Here is a 27,830-nt window from a genome sequence, read left to right on the forward strand (position 1 = left end):
GCGCTGCATTATGAAGGAATGGAATCTCGATCTTAAATCCTTAGTCAAACTGACCACTAAACCTTCTACCAGATCCGCTTCACCTTCCTTTTGGTCCCCGCCTGCACACAATTCCTACAAGCTAAACTTCGACGGGGCGGCCAAAGGCAATCCAGGCCCTGCAGGCTTCGGAGGAGTAATCCGCCGACATAACGGAGAAGAAATGCTAGTATTCTATGGCTCAATAGGGAAAGATACAAATAATGCCGCAGAGCTAGAGGGTCTTTGGAAAGGAATATGTTTAGCTGAACAACATCACCTTTCACCTCTAGAAGTAGAAGGCGACTCTCTCATTCTTATAGAGGCAGCTAAAAGAATGCAAGCAGGAGCTAAGGCAGTCAAAATAGCAAAGAGCTGGAGACTATTAAATCGTCTGGAATCCCTGGAAGAAAAGCTCCACGCTCCCCACAATCTATCCTTCCATCATGTAAGAAGAACAGCTAATCAGGTAGCCGATCGGCTAGCTAATCAGGGAGTGTCTCAGTCGACTCATTTCTTCTCCGACTCTTTGGACATGGTTGAAGATGACAAACTCAAACAGGAATGCATCTCTTTGGTTCACAAAGACATCCTTCCCCCGGATGCGGGTGTCCAGCATGCGTGAGTGGCAGGTAGCCATTAAGTCTCTACCGCATCTCGATACCTGTCTCAACGCCAAGGCAGAGAGCAGGTACAAGTATGCGATGGAAATCAGAAGGCATTCAAGGCTCTAGGCAGTTGAGGTTAAGGGTAATCAGAGCACGGTTGAGGTTGCATTGATGGCGAGCGAGCCTGCTCCGGTCTCGAGGAGATCTGAAATGATGAAGCTCGGTACGAAGCATTTGGTGAGGGCGAAATTTTGGTTATATACTGGTACAACAAAGAATGCCGTCAAAGGTATGTTATCTGCAGTTGGCAACGGGCAAACCACCGCTCTGCAACATCACCTCCAGCATATTGAGCAGCATCTCCGGGAGCTTAGGTTGGATCCGGTGATGCATCGTCGGGGTGTGCCTTGCCGTGGTGGGCGTTTAGGAGTCCGCTACGAGACAGAGAGGGAGGAACCACCTCTGATAGCTCCTATGGCCACCATCTCCCCTTCCTCTTCCAGTTCTAAGGAGGATTTTCTGCTCATGAGGGATTCCTATCAGTCTTTCCGCCTACGCATTCCCAGAGGGCTCCTTCAGACGGATGTTATGGTCAATCTCACTGTGTATCTTTCAGAGGCACCTCCTATCAACCCCTCATGGCCCTCCCCTGCTTTTGATAGTCTCCACAGCAACGAAGTTCTACTGGGGGATATGCAAGGAAGATTGCATAGGATGCCCCGTCCGCAGGCGCCCATGGAACATGTCGACCAGCCTCAGTAGGCTCAGAATCAAGAGAATTCAATCTGTGATGAATCAATGATTGCAGAACTGGTTCACGCTCTTCAGGATTTGGAGGGGCATATTCAGGTGGATGAGGAGTCAGTCATATGGCTCGATCCGCCCAGCCCGTTGCAAAGGCAACCGTCGACGACGCCCAGTCACCCTTCCTAATTCTGTTCGAAGGCGCTGCTCCAGGTTTCTGTTTTTGTTTTGTGCACTTGTCTATGTTGGTCAATTTCTCAATCACACTCAGTTCCAGCTCTAGGCCCATAGTGGCAGTGTGTTAAAAGTCCGCGTTAGTAAGGTTTTCGAGTCTGTTTTTGTGAATTGTAATGGTGTCCAAGAGGCACATCTGGACATTTTTTGTAATGCTGTCTCAAATGTCTGTTAGTTTGTCCCAGCTGTCACAGTCTGAGGGTGGCCTCGTCCCCCTCCGTGGATGTAAATTATGTAAATATTTTCCTGCTTAATAGAAGTTACTTTTACCCAGAAAAAAAAATAAATGCAAAATCAAGTAATATATATATCTATATATATATATATATATATATATATATATATATATATATATATAAAAAATATATATAATATATTAATAAATCTTAATATCAAGAATAATGGAGAGTTAATTAGACCTGAAAATTAAATCAACACCTTTTTTATTTTTATTTTTAATTGTTATAATACATTTTAAAAAAATGTTTATAAAATGAAAACAACATAAACGATTATCAATAAAATATATTTGAAACATAAATTCAATTGAGTAATATTAAAACATTTTTTATTTCAAATTCTATAAATAACTTCAGTTTTAATACCTGCTCATGTTCTTGGATTTGGGAATTGTTTGAATGAATTTCATAGAAAAGTTTCATTGTGCCAGAGGAGAAGTGAAACGCAGAGGAGGTTCGTCATGGTGGAGGGTCAGAAAAATGTGGAAGTAAAGCAAACGATTTGAAGCTTGAGCCGGTCAGTGTTGATCATCGAGTTTGCCCAAGCATTATAGGCCTTGCCACCATTAATCTTTGACTCTCTATGTATTTTCATTGTGCATTGAGTAGGTTGGAACATCTAAAACTCCCACTAGCTTTATATACAAATTATTAAGAAAAGTGAGAATGCCATATAAATTTAATTGATAGTTTTAACACTCGTCTAGAGGGAGATCGTGGTGAACGAACACTCGCTTATGTGTAATGTAAAGTGTGATTTCATTTTCCATAGTAATATATTTGTGTTAAAGGACCAGTATTTTCTGATTGAGGGCACAACAAATAAACCCTCATCGATGACAGATGAAGAGTGAAATAAGCTAGATAGAAATACGATTGCAACAATCCGTTAATATCTAGCAAAGAATGCGTATTTCAATGTTTCTAGAGAAAATACTACAAAAGGATTATGGAAGAAGCTTCATGATCTATATGAGAAGAATATGACATGAAACAAAGTGTTCTTGATGAAGCAGCTTTATAATCTCAAGATCAAGGAGGGTGCTTTATTTGTTGAGCACTTGAATGCATTTAATATTATTACTAATTGGCTTGCCTATGTTAAAATCATTTTAGATGATGAAATTAGAGCCATTTTGCTAATGTGACTTGTAAATGTAGATATGAGCACTTTAGCAACTACAAGGACACTGAAGTTTGATGATATCAGCAACAGTTTAATGAATGAGGATCTGCGACTCAAGTCAATTGTCGAAAACCAGGGAGGAGAAGCTCTAGCCCTAGCTGATTGCGGTAGGAGAATTGATTGAGGCTGACAAGGGCAGTCAAGATCGAGAGGCCTGTCAAAATTAAAGAGGGGTGGGATCATCCGCTTTAATTGTGGAAAAATCGAGCACATGAAGAAAGAATGTCGATTCTGGAAGAAAGGACAAAAGGATCAGAGACTAGCCAGTACAAATCACAAGTCATCCAACACAAATGAAGGTGAGATTACTACTGTAGCCATTGATGGTGATGTTTTGTTTACTGTTTCAATAGAGGATGCATGTGTATATACATCTAGCAGTAGCTTTGATTGGATCCTTGACTCTAGGGAATTGCACCATGTAACCCCATGAAAAGATAGTTTTGTTGCATATAATCCTAGTGATTATGGTAGAGTGCATTTGGGGAATAATCATTTTTGCAGTATTGTTGGAGTGTGAGATGTCCAGATCAAGATGAAGGATGAGCAAGACATATTGTTGAAATAGTTCAGGGATGCACCATAAATGTGCATGAGTTTGATCTCAATGGGACGACTGGATGATGAAGGCTATTCCACAAGCTTTAGAAAAGGAGGTTGGAAAATTAGCAAAGGAGCATTGGTCGTGGCCAAAGGACCCAAGACAGGAACATTATACACATTAAAGGCAATGATAGGAAAATCATATTTCGTTGTTGTTACAAAAGAAGGAAATTCAAAAGAGCTGTGGCATAAGTGCTTGGGTCACATGAGTGAGAAGGGCTTAAAAATCCTTATTGTTAAAAAAAATTTGCGAGGTTTGAAATCCTACAATTTTGATCTTTGTGAGCATTGTATATATGGTAGACAAAAAAGGGTTTCATTCCTTAGAGGTAGCCATGACAAAAGGAAAAATGTGTTAGAATTGATACACATAGATGTGTTTGGGCCTATTAACATCAAATCATTAGGAGGAGAATCATATTTTGTAAAATTTAAAGATGATGCATCCAAAAAGGTTTGGGCATATCCTATGAAAAGTAAAAGTGAAGTGTTTGGAATATCTCAAAAAATTCATGTTGTTGTTGAAAGAGAGACTAACAAATTGCTCAAGTTTTTGAGAATAGATAATGATGGAGAATATTGCTCAAATGCATTTAAATAATATTGTAACAAGTTTGGCATAAAGCATGAGAAGATTGTGCCTGGTACTCCTCAACAGAATGGTGTCGCGGAAAGGATGAATCACACCATAATGGAAAAGGTGCGAAGTATGTTGTCCAATTCTAGTTTGGAGAAGATTTTTTGTGCTGAAGCAGTTAGGACCGCTTACTACCTCATAAATAAATCTCCAAGTACAACCTTGGATGGTGGTATCCCTGAAGAAGTTTGCACTGGTAAGAAGTTGAATTATTTTCATTTGAAAATCTTTGGATGTGAAGCATTTGTACATATTCCCAAATAAAATAGAACTAAGCTAGATGATAAATCTATGCAATGCATTTTTTTGGGATATGCAGATGCATATTTTGGTTATCGTATATGGTATCTAGTCAAACATAAAATAATTAGACGCAGGGATGTTATATTTAATGAGTTAGAAATGTTTAAGAGGATTGAAGGTGAGCTGGAGATCAAGAAGGTTATTGACAGGTTTGAAGAGCAGCAGGAAAACATCCCAACAATGCAACACAATGAACAACAAATTCAGGAGCAAGAAGAACAACAAGTGGAAAATGATGAACAACAAGAAGGAATCTCGCAGGAACCTTTACAGGAGATTCAGCCTGATAATGCACCACCACAGTTAGTTCACAGATCTTCTAGGCCTCATAAGCCTTCACATAGGTATCCTCCTTCAAACTATATTTTGTTGATTGATGAAGGTGAGCCTAATTGTTTTCAAAAAGCTTGTAAAGTTGAGCACAATAAAGAACGGAAGAAGAAATGAACTCTTTTTTGGAAAATAAAACTTGTGAATTGGTAAACCTCCCAAAGGGTAGAAAGGCTATACAAAAAAAAATGGGTTTACAGGATTAAGTATGAATGTGACAGAAAGAAGGAGAGGTATAAAGCAAGGTTGGTGGCGAAAGGACTTGCCCAAAAAGAGGGTATTGACTTCACTGAAATTTTCTCACTTGTTGTTAAACTGTCATCCATTAGAGTCATTATTGGTCTTGTTGCTTCTTTAGACTTAGAATGTGAATAGTTAAATGTAAAAACTTCTTACCTTCATGGTGAATTAGAGGAAGAAATTTATATGGAGCAACTAGAAGGCTTCATAGAGAAAGGCAAAGAAGATCTTGTTTGCAGGTTGAAGAAGAGTCTCTATGGGTTGAAATAGGCACCTCGACAATGGTACAAAAAATTTGATTCATTCATGTTGGAACATGGTTTTCACAGGTTGGACACTAACCATTGTGTTTATATCAAGAGGTAAGATCAAGGAAAGTATATCATATTATTGTTATATGTGGATGACATGTTGATTGTTGGGCATGATAAGAATAAGATCTATAGGTTGAAGAAAGATTTTGGAATCAAATTTGCAATGAAGGACTAGCACAACAAATACTGGGCATAAGGATTATGTGTGACAGGAAAAACAAAAGGTTATGGTTGTCACAAGAAAAATATATTAAGAAGGTTCTTGATAGGTTTAATATGAAGGATGCCAAGCTGGTTGGTACACCCCTTACAACCCACTTCAAGCTGAGTACTGAATTATGTCCTAGTGATGACAAGGAGAAGGAAGAGATGAACATGATTCCTTATGCTTCAGCAATTGGCAACTTGATGTATGTCATGGTATGTACACGACCAGACATTGCATATTCAGTGTGAGTAGTGAGCAAGTTCCTTGCCAATCTAGGAAAACAACATTGGAAAAGCAATAAAATGGATTTTGAGGTATCTCAAGGGTATCAATCATTATTTTTTATGTTTTGGTCATAACGAGACCGTGCTTGAAGGATTTATAGATGTAGATATGGCTGGAGATATGGACACTAGAAAGTCTAGTACAAGTTATTTGTATACATTTGCAGGTGTAGCAGTAGCTTGGGTGTCAAAGCTACAAAGAGTAGTAACTCTCTCTACATTAGAAGTAGAGTACATAGCTGCAACAGAAGCTTGTAAAGAGATATTGTGGATGCAACAATTCCTAGGAGAGATAGGAATAAAGCAAGACAAGTATTTGTTATATTGTTATAGTCAGAGTGCGATTTACTTGGCAAAAAACCCACCATTTCACTCAAAAACCAAGCACATTGACTTAAGGTACCATTAGATTCGGGATGTGTTGGAGGAAGAACAATTATCCTAGGAAAAGATCCATACAGATATGAACCCTGCTGATATGCTCACTAAGATTCTACCAATAAATAAACATGATTTATGTAGAGGCATGGTAGGACTCGGTGTGACTTGAATCATGACTCCTATTTGGCTTCAAGTTGGAGAATGTCATGTGTGAAGCCAAACCACTGCACGTTGTGGTAATGTCGTCACCAACTCCCCGATACTCCGTTGTCCCATCCGTCACCGCCACACTCGCTCCAAACCTACTGCATTTCCATTATCTTCTGGATCTTCATATGAATCACATGCAGGATTCTAGATCCTCCTTCAGCCTCTATAAATGTGTAATTTCTTTGGGCAAGGAATGCAAGCAAGGCTAAGGCCTCTTTGGAATGTAAAGTGTGATTTCATTCTCTAATAGTAATATATTTGTGTTATTCTTCTCTTTCTCCATTTGTCTGTCTGTGTGATTATTCTCTGCTATTATCGTCCGAGTACAACTTTGCTGTGTGCTCTGAATTAACACACTCCATGGCAAGCTCAGATTCATTTAGGAAAAAAACTCCCATCAACGAATTTGTAAGCTTTTATATACATTTTTCATACCTACATTTGATAATGATGAACAAATATTTGGTTATTTCAATGTTTTTTCCTTTTTTTTGAATCACATTCCCTTACTGTGTTTCTCTCAATGGTAGGGGGTGTTAACATTTATGCAATATCTTTAAGACACATAAAAGTGGATGAAGGAAAGTGTTTGAATGGGCAATTTAGCTGAATATGTGAAATGCATATACACACAATACAATCCCATGATGATATATAAATATTTTCTTTTAATATTTCGTAGATCTCTACTTTGTATTTGATATATTAAATTTTATATCATATAGTTTTACAATAAATAAATTCCATCCTTTATATATAGAAGGGAAAATATGTAATAATTAATTATCTATTTCCTTTTCAAAACATATATATATATATATATATATATATATATATATATATATGTAATGTAATGTATAACCTATAATATAATAAATGTAATGTATAAACTATAATGGTTAACCTATAATATAATAAATGTAAAATATTAGAATATAATAAATGTAATGTATTTGATTTTTTTCACTTCAACTTTAAATGAATATGGATGAGTTTTCTACTCAAATTGAATTTGTAATTTATCTTTTATGGTTTATAATATTAATTTTTGGGCTTATAATATTTGATTTTATAATGTTAGAATTTATAATATTTGGTTTAATATTGAAGTTTAATATAGTCACGTTGGAATGATATGGAAATCTATCCAAAGTCGCAGTGAGATAAGTAATGCTACAATCAATATGGCAATCATTTTCATAAGTTCACATTACATTGCAATTTATTCAATGTGGCATTGTGTGATTGAATAAATTAGGGTTTTACATTATCAATATGGCAATCATTGTCACATGTTCACATTACATTGCAATTTATTCAATGTGGAATTGTGAGATTGAATAAACTAGAGTTTTATATTATGGTTTATAATATTAGGTTTAATATTAATCCTAGGGTTTATATTATGAATGTTAAGGTTAATAATATTAATGCTAGGGTTTATAATATTAATCTTATGTTTTAATATTAATATTTGGGATTATAGCAATAATCTTTGGCTTTATAATCATATGGTTTAATATATTAAAGTTAGAGTTTAACATATTAATCAAGGGGTTAATAATATTAATTTTGAGATTTATAATATTGAGTTTAATACCAACTTTTAATATTAATCCTAGAGTTTAAAATATTAGTCTTAGAGTTTATAATCTTACAATTTATAGTATTAACCCTGCATTTACAATCATGGAATTTATAATATTAATTCACTAGTTTGTAATATTAATATTGGGATTTATAATATTAATCTTATAATTTATGATTTTAGAGTTTATAATATAAGTCATTAACTTTAATATTAATATTAAAATTTATAAAATTAATCATAGAGTTTATAATATTAATATAAGAATTTAATATATTAAATTTTAAAATTGATATTATAATAATAATAATAATTAATTAATATTATGACTATTATTATTAATTATAATATAATAATATATATATAATATTATTATATTATAATTAGATATTTCTTAATATAAATGTAGATATTAATACTAAATAATGTGATTGTGCGTGAAATTGATATATATTTATATGTTTGTATCAATTATATATATAACTAGCATTTGCACCAGATGTTGCAAAGGAAACGCCGTAAGGCATAAATTGAAGAACACAAATATAACACAAGAATACTTTGATAAAGAATAAAAATATATTGAACACTCAAATCAATGCCCCATTAACTGGAACCACTTAGTAGACATATCTATCAACATTAGGATTATACACAATGATCAAGAAATTTCCCATGTACAAACAGCACCTTCCACAACAACGTTTTGTTGCATCCACATTTTAAAAATATATTGAACGCTCAAATCAATGGCCCATTAACTGGAACCACTTAGTAGACATATTTATCAACATTAGGATTATACACAATGACCAAGAAATTTCCCATATACAAACAACACCTTCCACAACAACCTTTTGTCACATCCACATTTTAAAAAATGCCTTGGAATGTGATTGGAATCTCCCATATTGCCTTTTTCATTATGCAGATAAATCTTCCATATTGCTATTTTCATCATGAATATTGTTAGTTTATTGTTGTAAAGTGTTAGTGTGTTAAAATATACAAACAACACCTTCCACAACAACCTTTTGTCACATCCACATTTTAAAAAATGCCTTGGAACATGATTGGAATCTCCCATATTGCCTTTTTCATTATGCAGATAAATCTTCCATATTGCTATTTTCATCATGAATATTGTTAGTTTATGGTTGTAAAGTGTTAGTGTGTTAAATTCAATACTATAAGTTCGACAAGCGAAAAACATTCCTCAATTAGCATAATATGTATTTTTCTCTCACCATGTATTTTTCAGTCATGCATTACAAAACTTCCATCAAAAAGCACAAGTAATAGATTAACATGTATTTTCCCTTCATTATTTTCATCATAGAGCCAAGAAATATATGCCTTATCTATAAAGTAACAATTTTTTTTTTAAATAAGTTTAATATTTCAAGCGAGTGTCTAACCTATAAAGTAACAAAAACTTTTTGAAATAAATTTAGTATTTTAAGCAATTGACTAACCTAATTTAATAATTGAAAAATTCTCAAAGATTAACTATACTCCATAATAAGAGAGCCAACATTGGAGCCCATACTTTCACTAAAACCAAAAGAAACAAAACCACTTGTTAAGAAGAAATTCAAGTAATAATAAAACAAAAATAATAAACATTAAAGTATAAAATGGTATTTCCAACACACAGGTATAAATATACATGATCTATGTCCATTGTTAGATTAAATGGGTGTGGAGAAAACTAGTAGAGAACCCAAAATTGTATTTCTAATTAGGAGAGAGGTGGAGAAATGCTATAAATGCGAGTCGTTGTCATTCTAATGAAACCCTTTGAAAAGGGGATGTTAAGAATCTGAGAGAGAAGCTAGGCTTGGTAGAGAACACCTTCCTTGTGTAGACAGAATGTTAGTGTTTGGTTGCTCAGAGTTGTTCTCCTAATAAAAGGGGCCGATGAGATTTCAAGAGGAGGGGCAGATGAGTTTTGAAGATTTTTAGGATTACTTATAGATCTATGAAAATTCCTTCCATATAGATGCTTGGCATCTTCTATTTCTGACCAATGTAAGTTTATGACATATTATATGAAAGTTGTAACCGATACATCTCACATTGTGAGCCGTTTATGATGGGAGATTCACATGCTAAGTAGGGAACATCTCTTGAGGAATGATTATTTGTTATAATGGCTATTGTTTCCTTTGACAGAGAGATATTTTTGTAATTTATGTTTCCTTTCTTGTCAAGTCAAGTTGGGAGAGCATTGTAGTTAGGCTTATATATAGCTAGAATGAGTAGAGTGAATCTACCTGGTAATAGCCTTGGGCCATTTCTGTGTCTCTAGCTCCGTCCATGGATATTTGGTTCAGGTTGGCTAATCCTATGATAGCAGAACAAAAAACAACATTTTTCGGCATGTGTAAGAGAATCAGGTGAATTCAGAAATATTAAATGTAAATATAGGGGCTCTGTTAGGATAGTTCAAGTACATTTTCAAGATCATAAATTGACTTAAATATGACTTTTATATGCAGTGATACAGTTATAAGAGCCATACATATAATCTGACTAATAGACCAGCTATTCATACAATGCCCACCAGTCATGGAGCGGCTGTCTAGCATGGTTGCTGCCATTAGTAAAGGATATTGGAGTTTCCTCCAGCAATATAAAAATTAAAAACTAAACATTTCAGGCTGGTTAGCTTTACTGATATATTCATGACTGATCATCTTTGATGGGTGTGCCTTCTGCGGATAACCTGAGACTATCAAGCAATGCATTCCTTCCACTCAGAATAACATGAAAGAAGTCATTAACCTATTTAGAGAGAGGATCTAACCCCTGGGCATGCAATTGTGCACTTTGTTGTAATTATTTTATAACAATTCTGATATGTTCCACTTTCTCTGTCCCATTGACAATGTCAATAGAAGATAATTTCTCAACTATAGGGTGAACATTTTCAATCACTGCATCCAACAATTCTAGCTCTTTCAAAACTCGATCTCGGGCGTTGGCAAAACATCTCTTGATTTCGTCATTAATCCCTCGCTGCAAACTCATGCATGTTGTAGAGCACAAAAACTGATCAGGAATATGCAATTCAATCAATGGGCCAAAGTGCCCAGTGAGAACAGAAGCCACCACACTGTAGAGAAATATAGTTGTTGCCTTCACTCCATACATCGCTCTCAAGAAACCACTACCCTTTGACGATGACTTTACCTTCCCAAACTGAAGGCTTTTGCTCAGATGCTGTAATATCACAATGCAATTTTCAATCCTACTATTCCTTTGGGTGTTTGCACCATTTTTCCCCTTCGAATCCATTTTTTCCTTCAACTCTTGGAGAGAACCTTTGACACGGAAGAGCTTGTCGTTACACCAAACGCCATCTGAAAAGTCCAGCAAATGCAAAGCATAATGAACAAGAAGCTGGAGATATTCAAGCTTTGAAATTTCGACATTTAATGCAAGGAAAATGTCTAAAAGCTTTACAGTGTCATCCAGGTATTCGTCCATCCATTACTCATCCCATTCTACTGTAGGAAATTGGAGATTTGTAATAAGGGACTTGAGGTCCACGTGTGTAGTAGATAAAACCGCCATGGCTTGCTGCATCCACGATAGATTTATCGTGTTTTTCAGAATCTTTGGCTCGAGTTTCTTTAATCTTCTTGTTAAGGAAATCCGAAAGGCATTCAATATCTCATTAAACTTTGAAGACTGATCAGACAATCGATTAGAAGCAACCATTCTGAAAGGATTTCCAAAGTTTAGGAACAGAGAATGGCCATAATGTGCGTGACTCATTGCTGAAGTAGTTCACAAACCAAATGACGAAAACAGGGGAAACACTTGATAAAAGAAAAAAAATAGGAAGACAACCAAGAGCTTGCAAAGAAAGTGTGTGGCATTAATTTTTTAGGTGCAAGACACAAAAGCTCGTCCAATGATATTATCACTCGCAAAGATAGGCAGCACAACCTATGAAGCTTGAAACCTTATTCCACAGTTTTACACTCTATTTTCTTATTGGTCCGCCGACGGTTGTGTCCAAAGGCTCCCTGGCATAGAGGTTGCGTTGGATGTGTTGAGGTGCTATGTCGATACCCTACCAAACACGCACTGACGTATGGGATCTGTTAAGGTATTTCTGAACAAGAAAATCTGATTAATTCTCTCCTACTCAATGAAAGCTTATATACCAGCATCTAAAGACAAGTAAAATGGGTGAAGTAGAATTACAACCCATTTAGAAAACGAGATGAGAAAGAATTCCAAGGATGACAAGATCAACCGATGTTTTTAAAAGATGCAAAAGCCTACAAGCACATTATCCCCGAGTCTCTATACCAAACATCATTGAGGAATGAAAATGACAATATTCACCAATTTATTTTCAAGAAAAATCCTAACTGCCTCAACACAAGGAAATGCCACAAAATTTGCATCATCCAAAACCAGCAAAGAAAAAGACAGCTAGAGCAGCCAACCTCTGTGAAGGAGGATTTTTTTAAAGTTGTTGCGAAAGGCAACTACAAGCATACTATCCCCGACTCTCTATACGACTTAAATAAACTGACTTAAACTAATTTTTTTCGAGATCATAAACTGGAAAAGCCCTTAAACTTTTCGAGTTCCATACCTAAACCAAAAAAATGAAAAACCCTAAGAAACCCTAAACCAAGAAACATTTCATGCTAGTCAGCTTTACTGATAAATTCATGATTGATCATCTCTGATGGGTGTGCCTTATGCGGATAACATGAGACTTTCAAGCAATGCATTCCTTCAACTCAGAATAACATGATGGAAGTCATTAACCTATTTAGAGAGAATGATTCCTTTGACAAAGAGATATTTTTGTACTTTCTGTTTCCTTTCTTATCAAGTCAAGTTGGGAGAGCATTGTAGTTAGGCTTATATATAAGTTAGAATGAGTAGAGTGAATCTACCTGGTAACAGCCTTGGGCCATTTATGTGTCTCTAGCTCCATCCATGGATCGTTGGTTTAGGTTGGCTGATCCTATGATAGCATAATAGAAAACAACATTTTTCGGCATGTGTAAGAGAATCAGGGGATTTCAAAAACATTAAAGGTAAATATAGCGACTCTGTTAGGATAGTTCAAGTACATTTTCAAGATCATAAACTGACTTAAATATGACTTTTATATGTAGTGATACGGTTACAAGAGCCATACATATAATCTGACTAATAGACCAGATATTCATACAATCCCCACCAGTCATGGAGCAGCTTTCTAACATGGTTGCTGCGATTAGTAAAGGATATTGGAGTTCCCTCCAGCAATCTAAAAGATAAAAACTAAAAATTTCATGTTGGTTAGCTTTACTGATATATTCATGACTGATCATCTCTGATGGGTGTGCCTTCTGCGGATAACCTAAGGCTATCAAGCAATGCATTCCTTCCACTCAGAATAACATGAAAGAAGTCATTAACCTGTTTAGAGAGAGGATCTATCCCCTGGGCAAGCAATTGTGCACTTTGTTGTATTTCCTATATAGAAATTATGATATGTTCCACTTTCTCTGTTCCATCGAAAATGCTAGCAGAAGATAATTTCTAAACTATAGGGTGAATACTTCCAATCGCTGCATCCAACAATTCTAGCTCTTTCAAAACTTGGTCTCGGCCGTTGGAAAAACATCTCTTGATTTCGTCATTAATCCCTCGCTTCAAACTCATGAATGCTGTGGACCACAAAAATTGATCAGGAATATGCAATTCAATCAATGGGCCAGTGTGCCCAACGAGAGCATAAGCCACCACACTGCAAAGAAATATAGTTGTTTCCTTCACTCCATACATCGCTCTCAAGAAAACACTACCCTTTGACAATGACTTTACCTTCCCAAACTGAAGGCTTGTTGATACCCTACCAAACACGCACTGACATATGGGATTTGTTAAGGTATTTCTGAGCAAGAAAATCTGATTAATTCTCTCCGACTAAATGAAAGCTTATATACCTGTGTCCAAAGACAAGTAAAATGGGTGAAGTAGAATTACAGCCCATTCAGAAAACGAAATGAGAAAGAATTCCAGGGATGACAAGATCAACCGATGTTTTTAAAAGATGCAAAAGCCTACAAGCATATTATCCCCAAGTCTCTATACAAAACATCATCGAGGAATGAAAATGACAATATTCACCAATTTATTTTCAAGAAAAATCCTAACTGCCTCAACATAAGGAAACGCCACAAAATTCACATCATCCAAAATCAGCAAAGAAAAAATAGCTGGAGCAGTCAACCTCTATGAAGGAGGATTTTTTTAAAGGTGTTGCGAAAGGAAACTACAAGAATACTATCCCCGACTCTCTATACGACTTAAATAAACTGACTTAAACTGATTTTTTTCTAGATCATAAACTGGAAAAGCCCTCAAACTTTTTGAGTTCCATACCAAAACCAAGAAAATCAAAAAACCCTAAGAAACCCTAAACCAAGAAAATGAAAAACCCTAAGAAACCCAAAACCAAGAAACATTTCATGGTAGTTAGCTTTACTAATATATTCATGATTGATCATCTCTTATGGGTGTGCCTTCTGCGGATATCCTGAGACTATCAAGCAATGCATTCCTTCGACTCAGAATAACATGAAGTCATTAACCTGTTTAGAGAGAGGATCTAACCCCTGGGCAAGCAATTTTGCACTTTGTTGTAATTCCAATGTAGCAATTATGATATGTTCCACTTTCTCTATTCCATCGACAATGTCAGCAGAAGATAATTTCTCAACTATACGGTGAACATTTTCAATCGCTGCATCGAACAATTCTAACTCTTTCAAAACTCGATCTCGGTCGTTGGCAAAACATCTCTTGATTTCGTCATTAATCCCTCGCTGCAAACTCACGAATGTTGTGGGCCACAAAAACTGATCAGGAATATGCACTTCAATCAATGGGCCAGAGTGCCGAGCAAGAGCAGAAGCCACCACACTGCAGAGAAATATAGTTGTTGTCTTCACTCCATACATCGCTCTCAAGAAAACACTACCCTTTGACAATGACTTTACCTTTCCAAAATCAAGGCTTTTGCTCATATGTTGTAATATCACAATGCAATTTTCAATCCTACTATTCCTTTGGGTGTTTGCACCATTTTTTCCTTCAATTCTTGGAGAGAACCTTTGACACAGAAGAGCTTGTCATTAGACCAAACGGCATCTGAAAAGCCCAGCAAATGCAAAGCATAATGAACAAGAAGCTGGAAATATTCAAGCTTTGAAATTACGACATCTAATGCAAGGCAAATGTCTAAAAGCTTTACAGTGTCATCCAGGGATTTGTCCAACCATTTCTCATCCCATTCTGTTGTAGGAAATTGGAGATCTGTAATAAGGGATTTGAGGTCCGCATGTGTAGCAGATAAAACCGCCATGGCTTGCTGCATCCACAACAGATTTATCGTGTTCTTCAAAATATTTGGCTTGAGTTGTTTTAATCTTCTTATTAAGGAAATCTCAAAGGCGTTCAATATCTCATTAAACTTTGCAGATTGATCAGACGATCGATTAGAAGCAACCATTCTGAAAGGATTTCCAAAGTTTAGGAATAGAGAATGGCCATCATGTGGGCAACTCATTGCTGAAGCAGTTCACAAACCAAATGATGAAAACATGGGAAACGCTTAGTAACAGAAACAAAATAGCAACACAACCAAGAGCTTTCAAAGAAAGTGTGTGCCGTTAATCTTTTAGGTGCAAGACACGGAAGCTCGTCCCACGATATTATCACCTACAAAGATAAGTAGCAAAACGTATAAAGCTTGAAACATTATTCCACAGTTTTACACTTTGTTTTCTTATTGGTCCGCTGAAGGTTTTGTCCAAAGGTTCCCTGTCACAAAGGTTGCGTTGGATGTTTTGAGGTGTTATGTCGATACCCTACCAAACACGCAATGACGTATGGGATATGTTAAGGTATTTCTGAGCAAGAAAATTTGATTAGTTCTCTCCGACTCAATGAAAGTTTATATACCTGCGTCCAAAGACAAGTAAAATGGGTGAAGTAGAATTACAACCCATTCAGAAAACGAGATGAGAAAGAATTCCAGGGATGACAAGATCAACCGACGTTTTTAAAAGATGCAAAAGCCTACAAGCATATTATCCCCGAGTCTCTATACAAAACGTCATCGAGGAATGAAAATGACAATATTCACCAATTTATTTTCAAGAAAAATCCTAACTACCTCAACACAAAGAAACGCCACAAAATTCAAATCATCTGAAACCAACAAAGAAAGAAACGGCTGGAGCAGTCAACCTCTGTGAAGGAGGATTTTTTTTTAAAGCTATTGCGAAAGGCAACTACAAGCATATTGTCCCTGACTCTCTATACCGCTTAAATAAACTGACTTCAACTGATTTTTTTCGAGATCATAAACTGGAAAAGCCTTGAAAATTTTCGAGTTCCATACCAAAACCAAGAAAATGAAAAACCCTAAGAAACCCTAAACCAAGAAACATTTCATGTTGGTCAATTTTACTAATATATTCATGACTGATCATCTTTGATGGGTGTGCCTTCTGTGAATAACTTGAAATTTCGACATTTATTGCAAGGCAAATGTCTACAAGCTTTACAGTGTCATCCAGGTATTCATCCATCCATTTCTCATCGCATTCTGCTATAGGAAATTGGAGATCTGTAATAAGGGACTTGAGGTCTGCGTGTATACCAGATAAAACGACCATGGGTTGTTGCATCCACGACAGATTTATCGTGTTCTTCAAAATCTTTGGCTCGAGTTGCTTTAATCTTCTTGTTAAGGAAATCTCCAAGGCGTTCAATATCTCATTAAACTTTGCAGACTGATCAGACGATTGATTAGAAGCAACCATTCTGAAAGGATTTCCAAAGTTTAGGAACAGAGAATGGCCATCATGTGGGCGACTCATTCCTGAAGCAGTTCACAAACCAAATGACAGAAATAGGGGAAATGCTTGGTAACGGAAACAAAATAGCAAGACAACCAAGAGCTTGCAAAGAAAGTGTGTGCCGTTAATTTTTTAGGTGCAAGACACGGAAGTTCGGCGAACGCTCCCGCGCTCTGATCTTGCTCACTACCTTTTCAAGATCATAAACTGACTTAAATATGACTTTTATATGTAGTGATACGGTTACAAGAGCCATACATATAATCTGACTAATAGACCAGATATTCATACAATCCCCACCAGTCATGGAGCAGCTTTCTGACATGGTTGCTGCGATTAGTAAAGGATATTGGAGTTCCCTCCAGCAATCTAAAAGATAAAAGCTAAAAATTTCATGTTGGTTAGCCTTACTGATATATTCATGACTGATCATCTCTGATGGGTGTGCCTTCTGCGGATAACCTAAGACTATCAAGCAATGCATTCCTTCCACTCAGAATAACATGAAAGAAGTCATTAACCTGTTTAGAGAGAGGATCTAACCCCTGGGCAAGCAATTGTGCACTTTGTTGTATTTCCTATATAGAAATTATGATATGTTCCACTTTCTCTGTTCCATCGAAAATGCTAGCAGAAGATAATTTCTAAACTATAGGGTGAATACTTCCAATCGCTACATCCAACAATTCTAGCTCTTTCAAAACTCGGTCTCGGCCGTTGGCAAAACATCTCTTGATTTCGTCATTAATCCCTCACTTCAAACTCATGAATGTTGTGGACCACAAAAACTGATCAGGAATATGCAATTCAATCAATGGGCCAGTGTGCCCAACGAGAGCAGAAGCCACCACACTACAGAGAAATATAGTTGCTGCCTTCACTCCATACATCGCTCTCAAGAAAACACTACCCTTTGACAATGACTTTACCTTCCCAAACTGAAGGCTTGTTGATACCCTACCAAACACGCACTGATGTATGGGATCTGTTAAGGTATTTCTGAGCAAGAAAATCTGATTAATTCTCTCCGACTAAATGAAAGCTTATATACCTGTGTCCAAAGACAAGTAAAATGGGTGAAGTAGAATTACAGCCCATTCAGAAAACGAGATGAGAAATAATTCCAGGGATGACAAGATCAACCGATGTTTTTAAAATATGCAAAAGCCTACAAGCATATTATCCCCAAGTCTCTATACAAAACATCATCGAGGAATGAAAATGACAATATTCACCAATTTATTTTCAAGAAAAATCCTAACTGCCTCAACATAAGGAAACGCCACAAAATTCACATCATCCAAAATCAGCAAAGAAAAAACAGCTGGAGCAGTCAACCTCTGTGAAGGAGGATTTTTTTAAAGGTGTTGCGAAAGGAAACTACAAGCATACTATCCCCGACTCTCTATACGACTTAAATAAACTGACTTAAACTGATTTTTTTCGAGATCATAAACTGGAAAAGCCCTCAAACTTTTTGAGTTCCATACCTAAACCAAGAAAATGAAAAACCCTAAGAAACCCAAAACCAAGAAACATTTCATGGTAGTTAGCTTTACTAATATATTCATGATTGATCATCTCTTATGGGTGTGCCTTCTGCGGATATCCTGAGACTATCAAGCAATGCATTCCTTCGACTCAGAATAACATGAAGTCATTAACCTCTTTAGAGAGAGGATCTAACCCCTGGGCAAGCAATTTTGCACTTTGTTGTAATTCCAATGTAGAAATTATGATATGTTCCACTTTCTCTGTTCCATCGACAATGTCAGCAGAAGATAATTTCTCAACTATAGGGTGAACATTTTCAATCACTGCATCAAACAATTCTAACTCTTTCAAAACTCGATCTCGGTCGTTGGCAAAACATCTCTTGATTTCGTCATTAATCCCTCGCTGCAAACTCATGAATGTTGTGGACCACAAAAACTGATCAGGAATATGCAATTCAATCAATGGGCCAGAGTGCCCAGCAAGAGCAGAAGCCACCACACTACAGAGAAATATAGTTGTTGTCTTCACTCCATACATCGCTCTCAAGAAAACACTACCCTTTGACAATGACTTTACCTTTCCAAAATCAAGGCTTTTGCTCATATGTTGTAATATCACAATGCAATTTTCAATCCTACTATTCCTTTGGGTGTTTGCACCATTTTTTCCTTCAATTCTTGGAGAGAACCTTTGACACAGAAGAGCTTGTCATTAGACCAAACGGCATTTGAAAAGCCCAGCAAATGCAAAGCATAATGAACAAGAAGCTGGAAATATTCAAGCTTTGAAATTTCGACATCTAATGCAAGGCAAATGTCTAAAAGCTTTACAGTGTCATCCAGGGATTTGTCCAACCATTTCTCATCCCATTCTGTTGTAGGAAATTGGAGATCTGTAATAAGGGATTTGAGGTCCGCATGTGTAGCAGATAAAACCGCCATGGCTTGCTCCATCCACAACAGATTTATCGTGTTCTTCAAAATATTTGGCTTGAGTTGCTTTAATCTTCTTGTTAAGGAAATCTCAAAGGCATTCAATATCTCATTAAACTTTGCAGATTGATCAGACGATCGACTAGAAGCAACCATTCTGAAAGGATTTCCAAAGTTTAGGAATAGAGAATGGCCATCATGTGGGCAACTCATTGCTGAAGCAGTTCACAAACCAAATGATGAAAACATGGGAAACGTTTAGTAACAGAAACAAAATAGCAAGACAACCAAGAGCTTGCAAAGAAAGTGTGTGCCGTTAATCTTTTAGGTGCAAGACACGGAAGCTCGTCCCACGATATTATCACCTGCAAAGATAGGTAGCAAAACGTATAAAGCTTGAAACCTTATTCCACAATTTTACACTTTGTTTTCTTATTGGTTCGCTGAAGGTTTTGTCCAAAGGTTCCCTGTCACAAAGGTTGCGTTGGATGTTTTGAGGTGTTATGTCGATACCCTACCAAACATGCAATGACGTATGGGATATGTTAAGGTATTTCTGAGCAAGAAAATTTGATTAATTCTCTCCGACTCAATGAAAGTTTATATACCTGCGTCCAAAGACAAGCAAAATGGGTGAAGTAGAATTACAACCCATTCAGAAAACGAGATTTGAAAGAATTCCAGGGATGACAAGATCAACCGATATTTTTAAAAGATGCAAAATCCTACAAGCATATTATCCCCGAGTCTCTATACAAAACGTCATCGAGGAATGAAAATGACAATATTCACCAATTTATTTTCAAGAAAAATCCTAACTACCTCAACACAAAGAAACGCCACAAAATTCAAATCATCTGAAACCAACAAAGAAAGAAACGGCTGGAGCAGTCAACCTTTGTGAAGGAGGATTTTTTTTTAAAGCTATTGCGAAAGGCAACTACAAGCATACTGTCCCTGACTCTCTATACCGCTTAAATAAACTGACTTCAACTTATTTTTTTCGAGATCATAAACTGGAAAAGCCTTGAAACTTTTTGAGTTCCATACCAAAACCAAGAAAATGAAAAACCCTAAGAAACCCTAAACCAAGAAACATTTCATGCTGGTCAATTTTACTAATATATTCATGACTGATCATCTTTGATGGGTGTGCCTTCTGTGGATAACTTGAAATTTCGACATTTATTACAAGGCAAATGTCTACAAGCTTTACAGTGTCATCCAGGTATTCATCCATCCATTTCTCATCGCATTCTGCTGTAGGAAATTGGAGATCTGTAATAAGGGACTTGAGGTCTGCGTGTATAGCAGATAAAACCGCCATGGGTTGCTGCATCCACGACAGATTTATCGTGTTCTTCAAAATCTTTGGCTCGAGTTGCTTTAATCTTCTTGTTAAGGAAATCTCAAAGGCGTTCAATATCTCATTAAACTTTGCAGACTGATCAGACGATCGATTAGAAGCAACCATTCTGAAAGGATTTCCAAAGTTTAGGAACAGAGAATGGCCATCATGTGGGCGACTCATTCCTGAAGCAGTTCACAAACCAAATGATAGAAATAGGGGAAATGCTTGGTAACGGAAACAAAATAGCAAGACAACCAAGAGCTTGCAAAGAAAGTGTGTGCCGTTAATTTTTTAGGTGCAAGACACGGAAGCTCGGCGAACGCTCCCGTGCTCTGATCTTGCTCACTACCTTTTCAAGATCATAAACTGACTTAAATATGACTTTTATATGTAGTGATACGGTTACAAGAGCCATACATATAATCTGACTAATAGACCAGATATTCATACAATCCCCACCAGTCATGGAGCAGCTTTCTAACATGGTTGCTGCGATTAGTAAAGGATATTGGAGTTCCCTCCAGCAATCTAAAAGATAAAAACTAAAAATTTCATGTTGGTTAGCTTTACTGATATATTCATGATTGATCATCTCTGATGGGTGTGCCTTCTACAGATAACCTAAGACTATCAAGCAATGCATTCCTTCCACTCAGAATAACATGAAAGAAGTCATTAACCTGTTTAGAGAGAGGATCTAACCCCTGGGCAAGCAATTGTGCACTTTGTTGTATTTCCTATATAGAAATTATGATATGTTCCACTTTCTCTGTTCCATCGAAAATGCTAGAAGAAGATAATTTATAAACTATAGGGTGAATACTTCCAATCGCTGCATCCAACAATTCTAGCTCTTTCAAAACTCGGTCTCGGCCGTTGGTAAAACATCTCTTGATTTCGTCATTAATCCCTCGCTTCAAACTCATGAATGCTGTGGACCACAAAAACTGATCAGGAATATGCAATTCAATCAATGGGCCAGTGTGCCCAACGAGAGCAGAAGCCACCACACTGCAGAGAAATATAGTTGTTGCCTTCACTCCATACATCGCTCTCAAGAAAACACTACCCTTTGACAATGACTTTACCTTCCCAAACTGAAGGCTTGTCGATACCCTACCAAACACGCACTGACGTATGGGATCTGTTAAGGTATTTCTGAGCAAGAAAATCTGATTAATTCTCTCCGACTAAATGAAAGCTTATATACCTGTGTCCAAAGACAAGTAAAATGGGTGAAGTAGAATTACAGCCCATTCAGAAAACGAGATGAGAAAGAATTCCAGGGATGACAAGATCAACCGATGTTTTTAAAAGATGCAAAAGCCTACAAGCATATTATCCCCGAGTCTCTATACAAAACATCATCGAGGAATGAAAATGACAATATTCACCAATTTATTTTCAAGAAAAATCCTAGCTGCCTCAACACAAGGAAACGCCACAAAATTCACATCATCCAAAATCAGCAAAGAAAACACAGCTGGAGCAGTCAACCTCTATGAAGGAGGATTTTTTTAAAGGTGTTGCGAAAAGCATCTACAAGCATACTATCCCTGACTCTCTATACGACTTAAACAAACTGACTTAAACTGATTTTTTTCGAGATCATAAACTGGAAAAGCCCTCAAACTTTTTGAGTTCCATACCTAAACCAGGAAAATGAAAAAACCTAAGAAACCCAAAACCAAGAAACATTTCATGCTAGTTAGCTTTACTAATATATTCATGATTGATCATCTCTTATGGGTGTGCCTTCTGCGGATAACCTGAGACTATCAAGCAATGCATTCCTTCGACTCAGAATAACATGAAGTCATTAACCTGTTTAGAGAGAGGATCTAACCCCCTGGGCAAGCAATTGTGCACTTTGTTGTAATTCCAATGTAGCAATTTTGATATGTTCCACTTTCTCTGTTCCATCGACAATGTCAGCAGAAGATAATTTCTCAACTATAGGGTGAACATTTTCAATCGCTGCATCGAACAATTCTAACTCTTTCAAAACTCGATCTCGGTCGTTGGCAAAACATCTCTTGATTTCGTCATTAATCCCTCGCTGCAAACTCATGAATGTTGTGGACCACAAAAACTGATCAGGAATATGCAATTCAATCAATGGGCCAGAGTGCCCAGCAAGAGCAGAAGCCACCACACTACAGAGAAATATAGTTGTTGGCTTCACTCCATACATCGCTCTCAAGAAAACACTACCCTTTGACAATGACTTTACCTTTCCAAAATCAAGGCTTTTGCTCATATGTTGTAATATCACAATGCAATTTTCAATCCTACTATTCCTTTGGGTGTTTGCACCATTTTTTCCTTCAATTCTTGGAGAGAACCTTTGACACAGAAGAGCTTGTCATTAGACCAAACGGCATCTGAAAAGCCCAGCAAATGCAAAGCATAATGAACAAGAAGCTGGAAATATTCAAGCTTTGAAATTTCAACATCTAATGCAAGGCAAATGTCTAAAAGCTTTACAGTGTCATCCAGGGATTTGTCCAACCATTTCTCATCCCATTCTGTTGTAGGAAATTGGAGATCTGTAATAAGGGATTTGAGGTCCGCATGTGTAGCAGATAAAACCGCCATGGCTTGCTGCATCCACAACAGATTTATCGTGTTCTTCAAAATATTTGGTTTGAGTTGCTTTAATCTTCTTGTTAAGGAAATCTCAAAGGCGTTCAATATCTCATTAAACTTTGCAGATTGATCAGACGATCGATTAGAAGCAACCATTCTGAAAGGATTTCCAAAGTTTAGGAATAGAGAATGGCCATCATGTGGGCAACTCATTGCTGAAGCAGTTCACAAACCAAATGATGAAAACATGGGAAACGCTTAGTAACAGAAACAAAATAGCAAGACAACCAAGAGCTTGCAAAGAAAGTGTGTGCCGTTAATCTTTTAGGTGCAAGACACGGAAGCTCGTCCCACGATATTATCACCTGCAAAGATAGGTAGCAAAATGTATAAAGCTTGAAACCTTATTCCACAATTTTACACTTTGTTTTCTTATTGGTCCACTGAAGGTTTTGTCCAAAGGTTCCCTGTCACAAAGGTTGCGTTGGATGTTTTGAGGTGTTATGTCGATACCCTACCAAACACGCAATGACGTATGGGATATGTTAAGGTATTTCTGAGCAAGAAAATTTGATTAATTCTCTCCGACTCAATGAAAGTTTATATACCTGCGTCCAAAGACAAGTAAAATGGGTGAAGTAGAATTACAACCCATTCAGAAAACGAGATGAGAAAGAATTCCAGGGGTGACAAGATCAACCGATGTTTTTAAAAGATGCAAAAGCCTACAAGCATATTATCCCCGAGTCTCTATACAAAACGTCATCGAGGAATGAAAATGACAATATTCACCAATTTATTTTCAAGAAAAATCCTAACTGCCTCAACACAAAGAAACGCCACAAAATTCAAATCATCTGAAACCAACAAAGAAAGAAACCGCTGGAGTATTCAACCTCTGTGAAGGAGGATTTTTTTTTAAAGCTATTGCGAAAGGAAACTACAAGCATACTGTCCCTGACTCTCTGTACCGCTTAAATAAACTGACTTCAACTGATTTTTTTCGAGATCATAAACTGGAAAAGCCTTGAAACTTTTCGAGTTCCATACCAAAACCAAGAAAATGAAAAACCCTAAGAAACCCTAAACCAAGAAACATTTCATGCTGGTCAATTTTACTAATATATTCATGACTGATCGTCTTTGATGGGTGTGCCTTCTGTGGATAACTTGAAATTTCGACATTTATTGCAAGGCAAATGTCTACAAGCTTTACAGTGTCATCCAGGTATTCATCCATCCATTTCTCATCGCATTCTGCTGTAGGAAATTGGAGATCTGTAATAAGGGACTTGAGGTCTGCGTGTATAGCAGATAAAACGGCCATGGGTTGCTGCATCCACGACAGATTTATCGTGTTCTTCAAAATCTTTGGCTTGAGTTGCTTTAATCTTCTTGTTAAGGAAATCTCAAAGGCGTTCAATATCTCATTAAAATTTGCAGACTGATCAGACGATTGATTAGAAGCAACCATTCTGAAAGGATTTCCAAAGTTTAGGAACAGAGAATGGCCATCATGTGGGCGACTCATTCCTGAAGCAGTTCACAAGCCAAATGACAGAAATAGGGGAAATGCTTGGTAACGGAAACAAAATAGCAAGACAACCAAGAGCTTGCAAAGAAAGTGTGTGCCGTTAATTTTTTAGGTGCAAGACACGGAAGCTTGGCGAACGCTCCCGCGCTCTGATGTTGCTCACTACCTTTTCAAGATCATAAACTGACTTAAATATGACTTTTATATGTAGTGATACGGTTACAAGAGCCATACATATAATCTGACTAATAGACCAGATATTCATACAATCCCCACCAGTCATGGAGCAGCTTTCTAACATGGTTGCTGTGATTAGTAAAGGATATTGGAGTTCCCTCCAGCAATCTAAAAGATAAAAACTAAAAATTTCATGTTGGTTAGCCTTACTGATATATTCATGACTGATCATCTCTGATGGGTGTGCCTTCTGCGGATAACCTAAGACTATCAAGCAATGCATTCCTTCCACTCAGAATAACATGAAAGAAGTCATTAACCTGTTTAGAGAGAGGATCTAACCCCTGGGCAAGCAATTGTGCACTTTGTTGTATTTCCTATATAGAAATTATGATATGTTCCACTTTCTCTGTTCCATCGAAAATGCTAGCAGAAGATAATTTCTAAACTATAGGGTGAATACTTCCAATCGCTGCATCCAACAATTCTAGCTCTTTCAAAACTCGGTCTCGGTCGTTGGCAAAACATCTCTTGATTTCGTCATTAATCCCTCGCTTCAAACTCATGAATGTTGTGGACCACAAAAACTGATCAGGAATATGCAATTCAATCAATGGGCCAGTGTGCCCAACGAGAGCAGAAGCCACCACACTGCAGAGAAATATAGTTGTTGCCTTCACTCCATACATCGCTCTCAAGAAAACACTACCCTTTGACGTGACTTTAGCTATCCAAACTGAAGGCTTTTCGATACCCTACCAAACACGCACTGACGTATAGGATCTATTAAGGTATTTCTGAGCAAGAAAATCTGATTAATTCTCTCTGACTAAATGAAAGCTTATATACCTATGTCCAAAGACAAGTAAAATGGGTGAAGTAGAATTACAGCCCATTCAGAAAATGGGATGAGAAAGAATTCCAGGGATGACAAGATCAACCGATTTTTTTAAAAGATGCAAAAGCCTACAAGCATATTATCCCCGAGTCTCTATACAAAACGTCATCGAGGAATGAAAATGACAATATTCACCAATTTATTTTCAAGAAAAATCATAACTGCCTCAACACAAGGAAACGCCACAAAATTCACATCATCCAAAATCAGCAAAGAAAAAAACAGTTGGAGCAGTCAACCTCTGTGAAGGAGGATTTTTTTAAAGGCGTTGCGAAAGGCAACTACAAGCATACTATCCCCGACTCTCTATACGACTTAAATGAACTGACTTAAACTGTTTTTTTCGAGATCATAAACTGGAAAAGCCCTCAAACTTTTTGAGTTCCATACCTAAACCAAGAAAATGAAAAACCCTAAGAAACCCTAAACCAAGAAAATGAAAAACCCTAAGAAACCCAAAACCAAGAAACATTTCATGCTGGTTAGCTTTACTAATATATTCATGACTTATCATCTCTGATGGGTGTGCCTTTTGCGGATAACCTGAGACTATCAAGCAATGCATTCCTTCCACTCAGAATAACATGAAGTCATTAACCTGTTTAGAGAGAGGATCTAACCCCTGGGCAAGCAATTGTGCACTTTGTTGTAATTCCAATGTAGCAATTCTCATATGTTCCACTTTCTCTGTTCCATTGACAATGTTAGCAGTAGATAATTTCTCAACTATAGGGTGAACATTTTCTATCGCTGCATCGAACAATTCTAACTTTTTCAAAACTCGATCTCGGTCATTAGCAAAACATCTCTTGATTTCGTCATTAATCCCTCGCTGCAAACTCATGAATGTTGTGGACCACAAAAACTTATCAGGAATATGCAATTCAATCAATGGGCCAGAGTGCCCAGCGAGAGCAGAGGCCACCACACTGCAAAGAAATATGGTTGTTGTCTTCACTCCATACATCGCTCTCAAGAAAACACTACCCTTTGACAATGACTTTACCTTTCCAAACTCAAGGCTTTTACTCATATGTTGTAATATCACAATGCAATTTTCAATCCTACTATTCCTTTGGGTGTTTACACCATTTTTTCCTTCAATTCTTGGAGAGAACCTTTGACACAGAAGAGCTTGTCGTTAGACCAAATGCCATCTGAAAAGTCAAGTAAATGCAAAGCATAATGAACAAGAAGCTAGAAATATTCAAGCTTTGAAATTTCGCCATTTAATGCAAGGCAAATGTCTAAAAGCTTTACAGTGTCATCCAGGGATTTGTCCAACCATTTCTCATCCCATTCTGCTGTAGGAAATTGGAGATCTGTAATAAGGGATTTGAGGTCTGCGTGTGTAGCAGATAAAACTGCCATGGCTTGCTGCATCCACGACAGATTTATCGTGTTCTTCAGAATCTTTGGCTTGAGTTGCTTTAATCTTCTTGTTAAGGAAATCTTAAAGATGTTCAATATCTCATTAAACTTTGAATACTGATTAGACGATCGATTTGAAGCAACCACTCTGAAAGGATTTCCAAAGTTTAGGAACAGAGAATGGCCATCATGTGGGCGTTTCATTGCTGAAGCAGTTCACAAACCAAAATTTGAAAGCAGGGGAAACGCTTAGTAACAGAAACAAAATAGAAAGACAACCAAGAGCTTGCAAAGAAAGTGTGTGACGTTAATCTTTTAGGTGCAAGACACAGAAGCTCGTCCCATAACATTATCACCTGCAAAGACAGGTAGCAAAACCTATAAAGCTTGAAACCTTATTCCACAATTTTACACTTTGTTTTCTTATTGGTCCGCCGAGGGTTTTGTCCAAAGGCTCCCTGGC

At 36.9% G+C, this 27,830-nt stretch overlaps 3 protein-coding genes and 3 pseudogenes across 3 annotated transcripts; all 6 read right to left on the reverse strand.

Moving 5' to 3' along the window:
- Nucleotides 1–10,711: 10,711 nt before the first annotated feature.
- LOC149144693 (protein BPS1, chloroplastic-like) lies at nt 10,712–11,910 on the reverse strand (annotated as a pseudogene).
- A 2,810-nt stretch (nt 11,911–14,720) lies between these two features.
- Nucleotides 14,721–15,113, reverse strand: LOC149144694 (UPF0496 protein 4-like). Its single transcript, XM_089452236.1, has one exon. It carries the CDS (start codon nt 15,111–15,113, stop codon nt 14,721–14,723), a length of 393 nt encoding a protein of 130 aa, XP_089308362.1.
- A 2,324-nt stretch (nt 15,114–17,437) lies between these two features.
- Nucleotides 17,438–19,660, reverse strand: LOC149144695 (protein BPS1, chloroplastic pseudogene; annotated as a pseudogene).
- A 3,409-nt stretch (nt 19,661–23,069) lies between these two features.
- Nucleotides 23,070–23,543, reverse strand: LOC149144696 (UPF0496 protein 4-like). The gene has a single exon (XM_089452237.1). The coding sequence runs from the start codon at nt 23,541–23,543 to the stop codon at nt 23,070–23,072; it is 474 nt and encodes a 157-aa protein (XP_089308363.1).
- Nucleotides 23,544–24,396: 853 nt separating this feature from the next.
- Nucleotides 24,397–24,918, reverse strand: LOC149144697 (UPF0496 protein 4-like). Its single transcript, XM_089452238.1, has one exon. The coding sequence runs from the start codon at nt 24,916–24,918 to the stop codon at nt 24,397–24,399; it is 522 nt and encodes a 173-aa protein (XP_089308364.1).
- A 398-nt stretch (nt 24,919–25,316) lies between these two features.
- Nucleotides 25,317–27,571, reverse strand: LOC149144698 (protein BPS1, chloroplastic pseudogene; annotated as a pseudogene).
- Nucleotides 27,572–27,830: the final 259 nt, after the last annotated feature.

Source organism: Pinus tabuliformis, chromosome X (assembly GCF_031772625.1).
Source record: "Pinus tabuliformis cultivar Carrire ecotype Pingquan chromosome X, CPIR1, whole genome shotgun sequence".
In the NCBI taxonomy this organism is placed as follows: Eukaryota; Viridiplantae; Streptophyta; class Pinopsida; order Pinales; family Pinaceae; genus Pinus; species Pinus tabuliformis.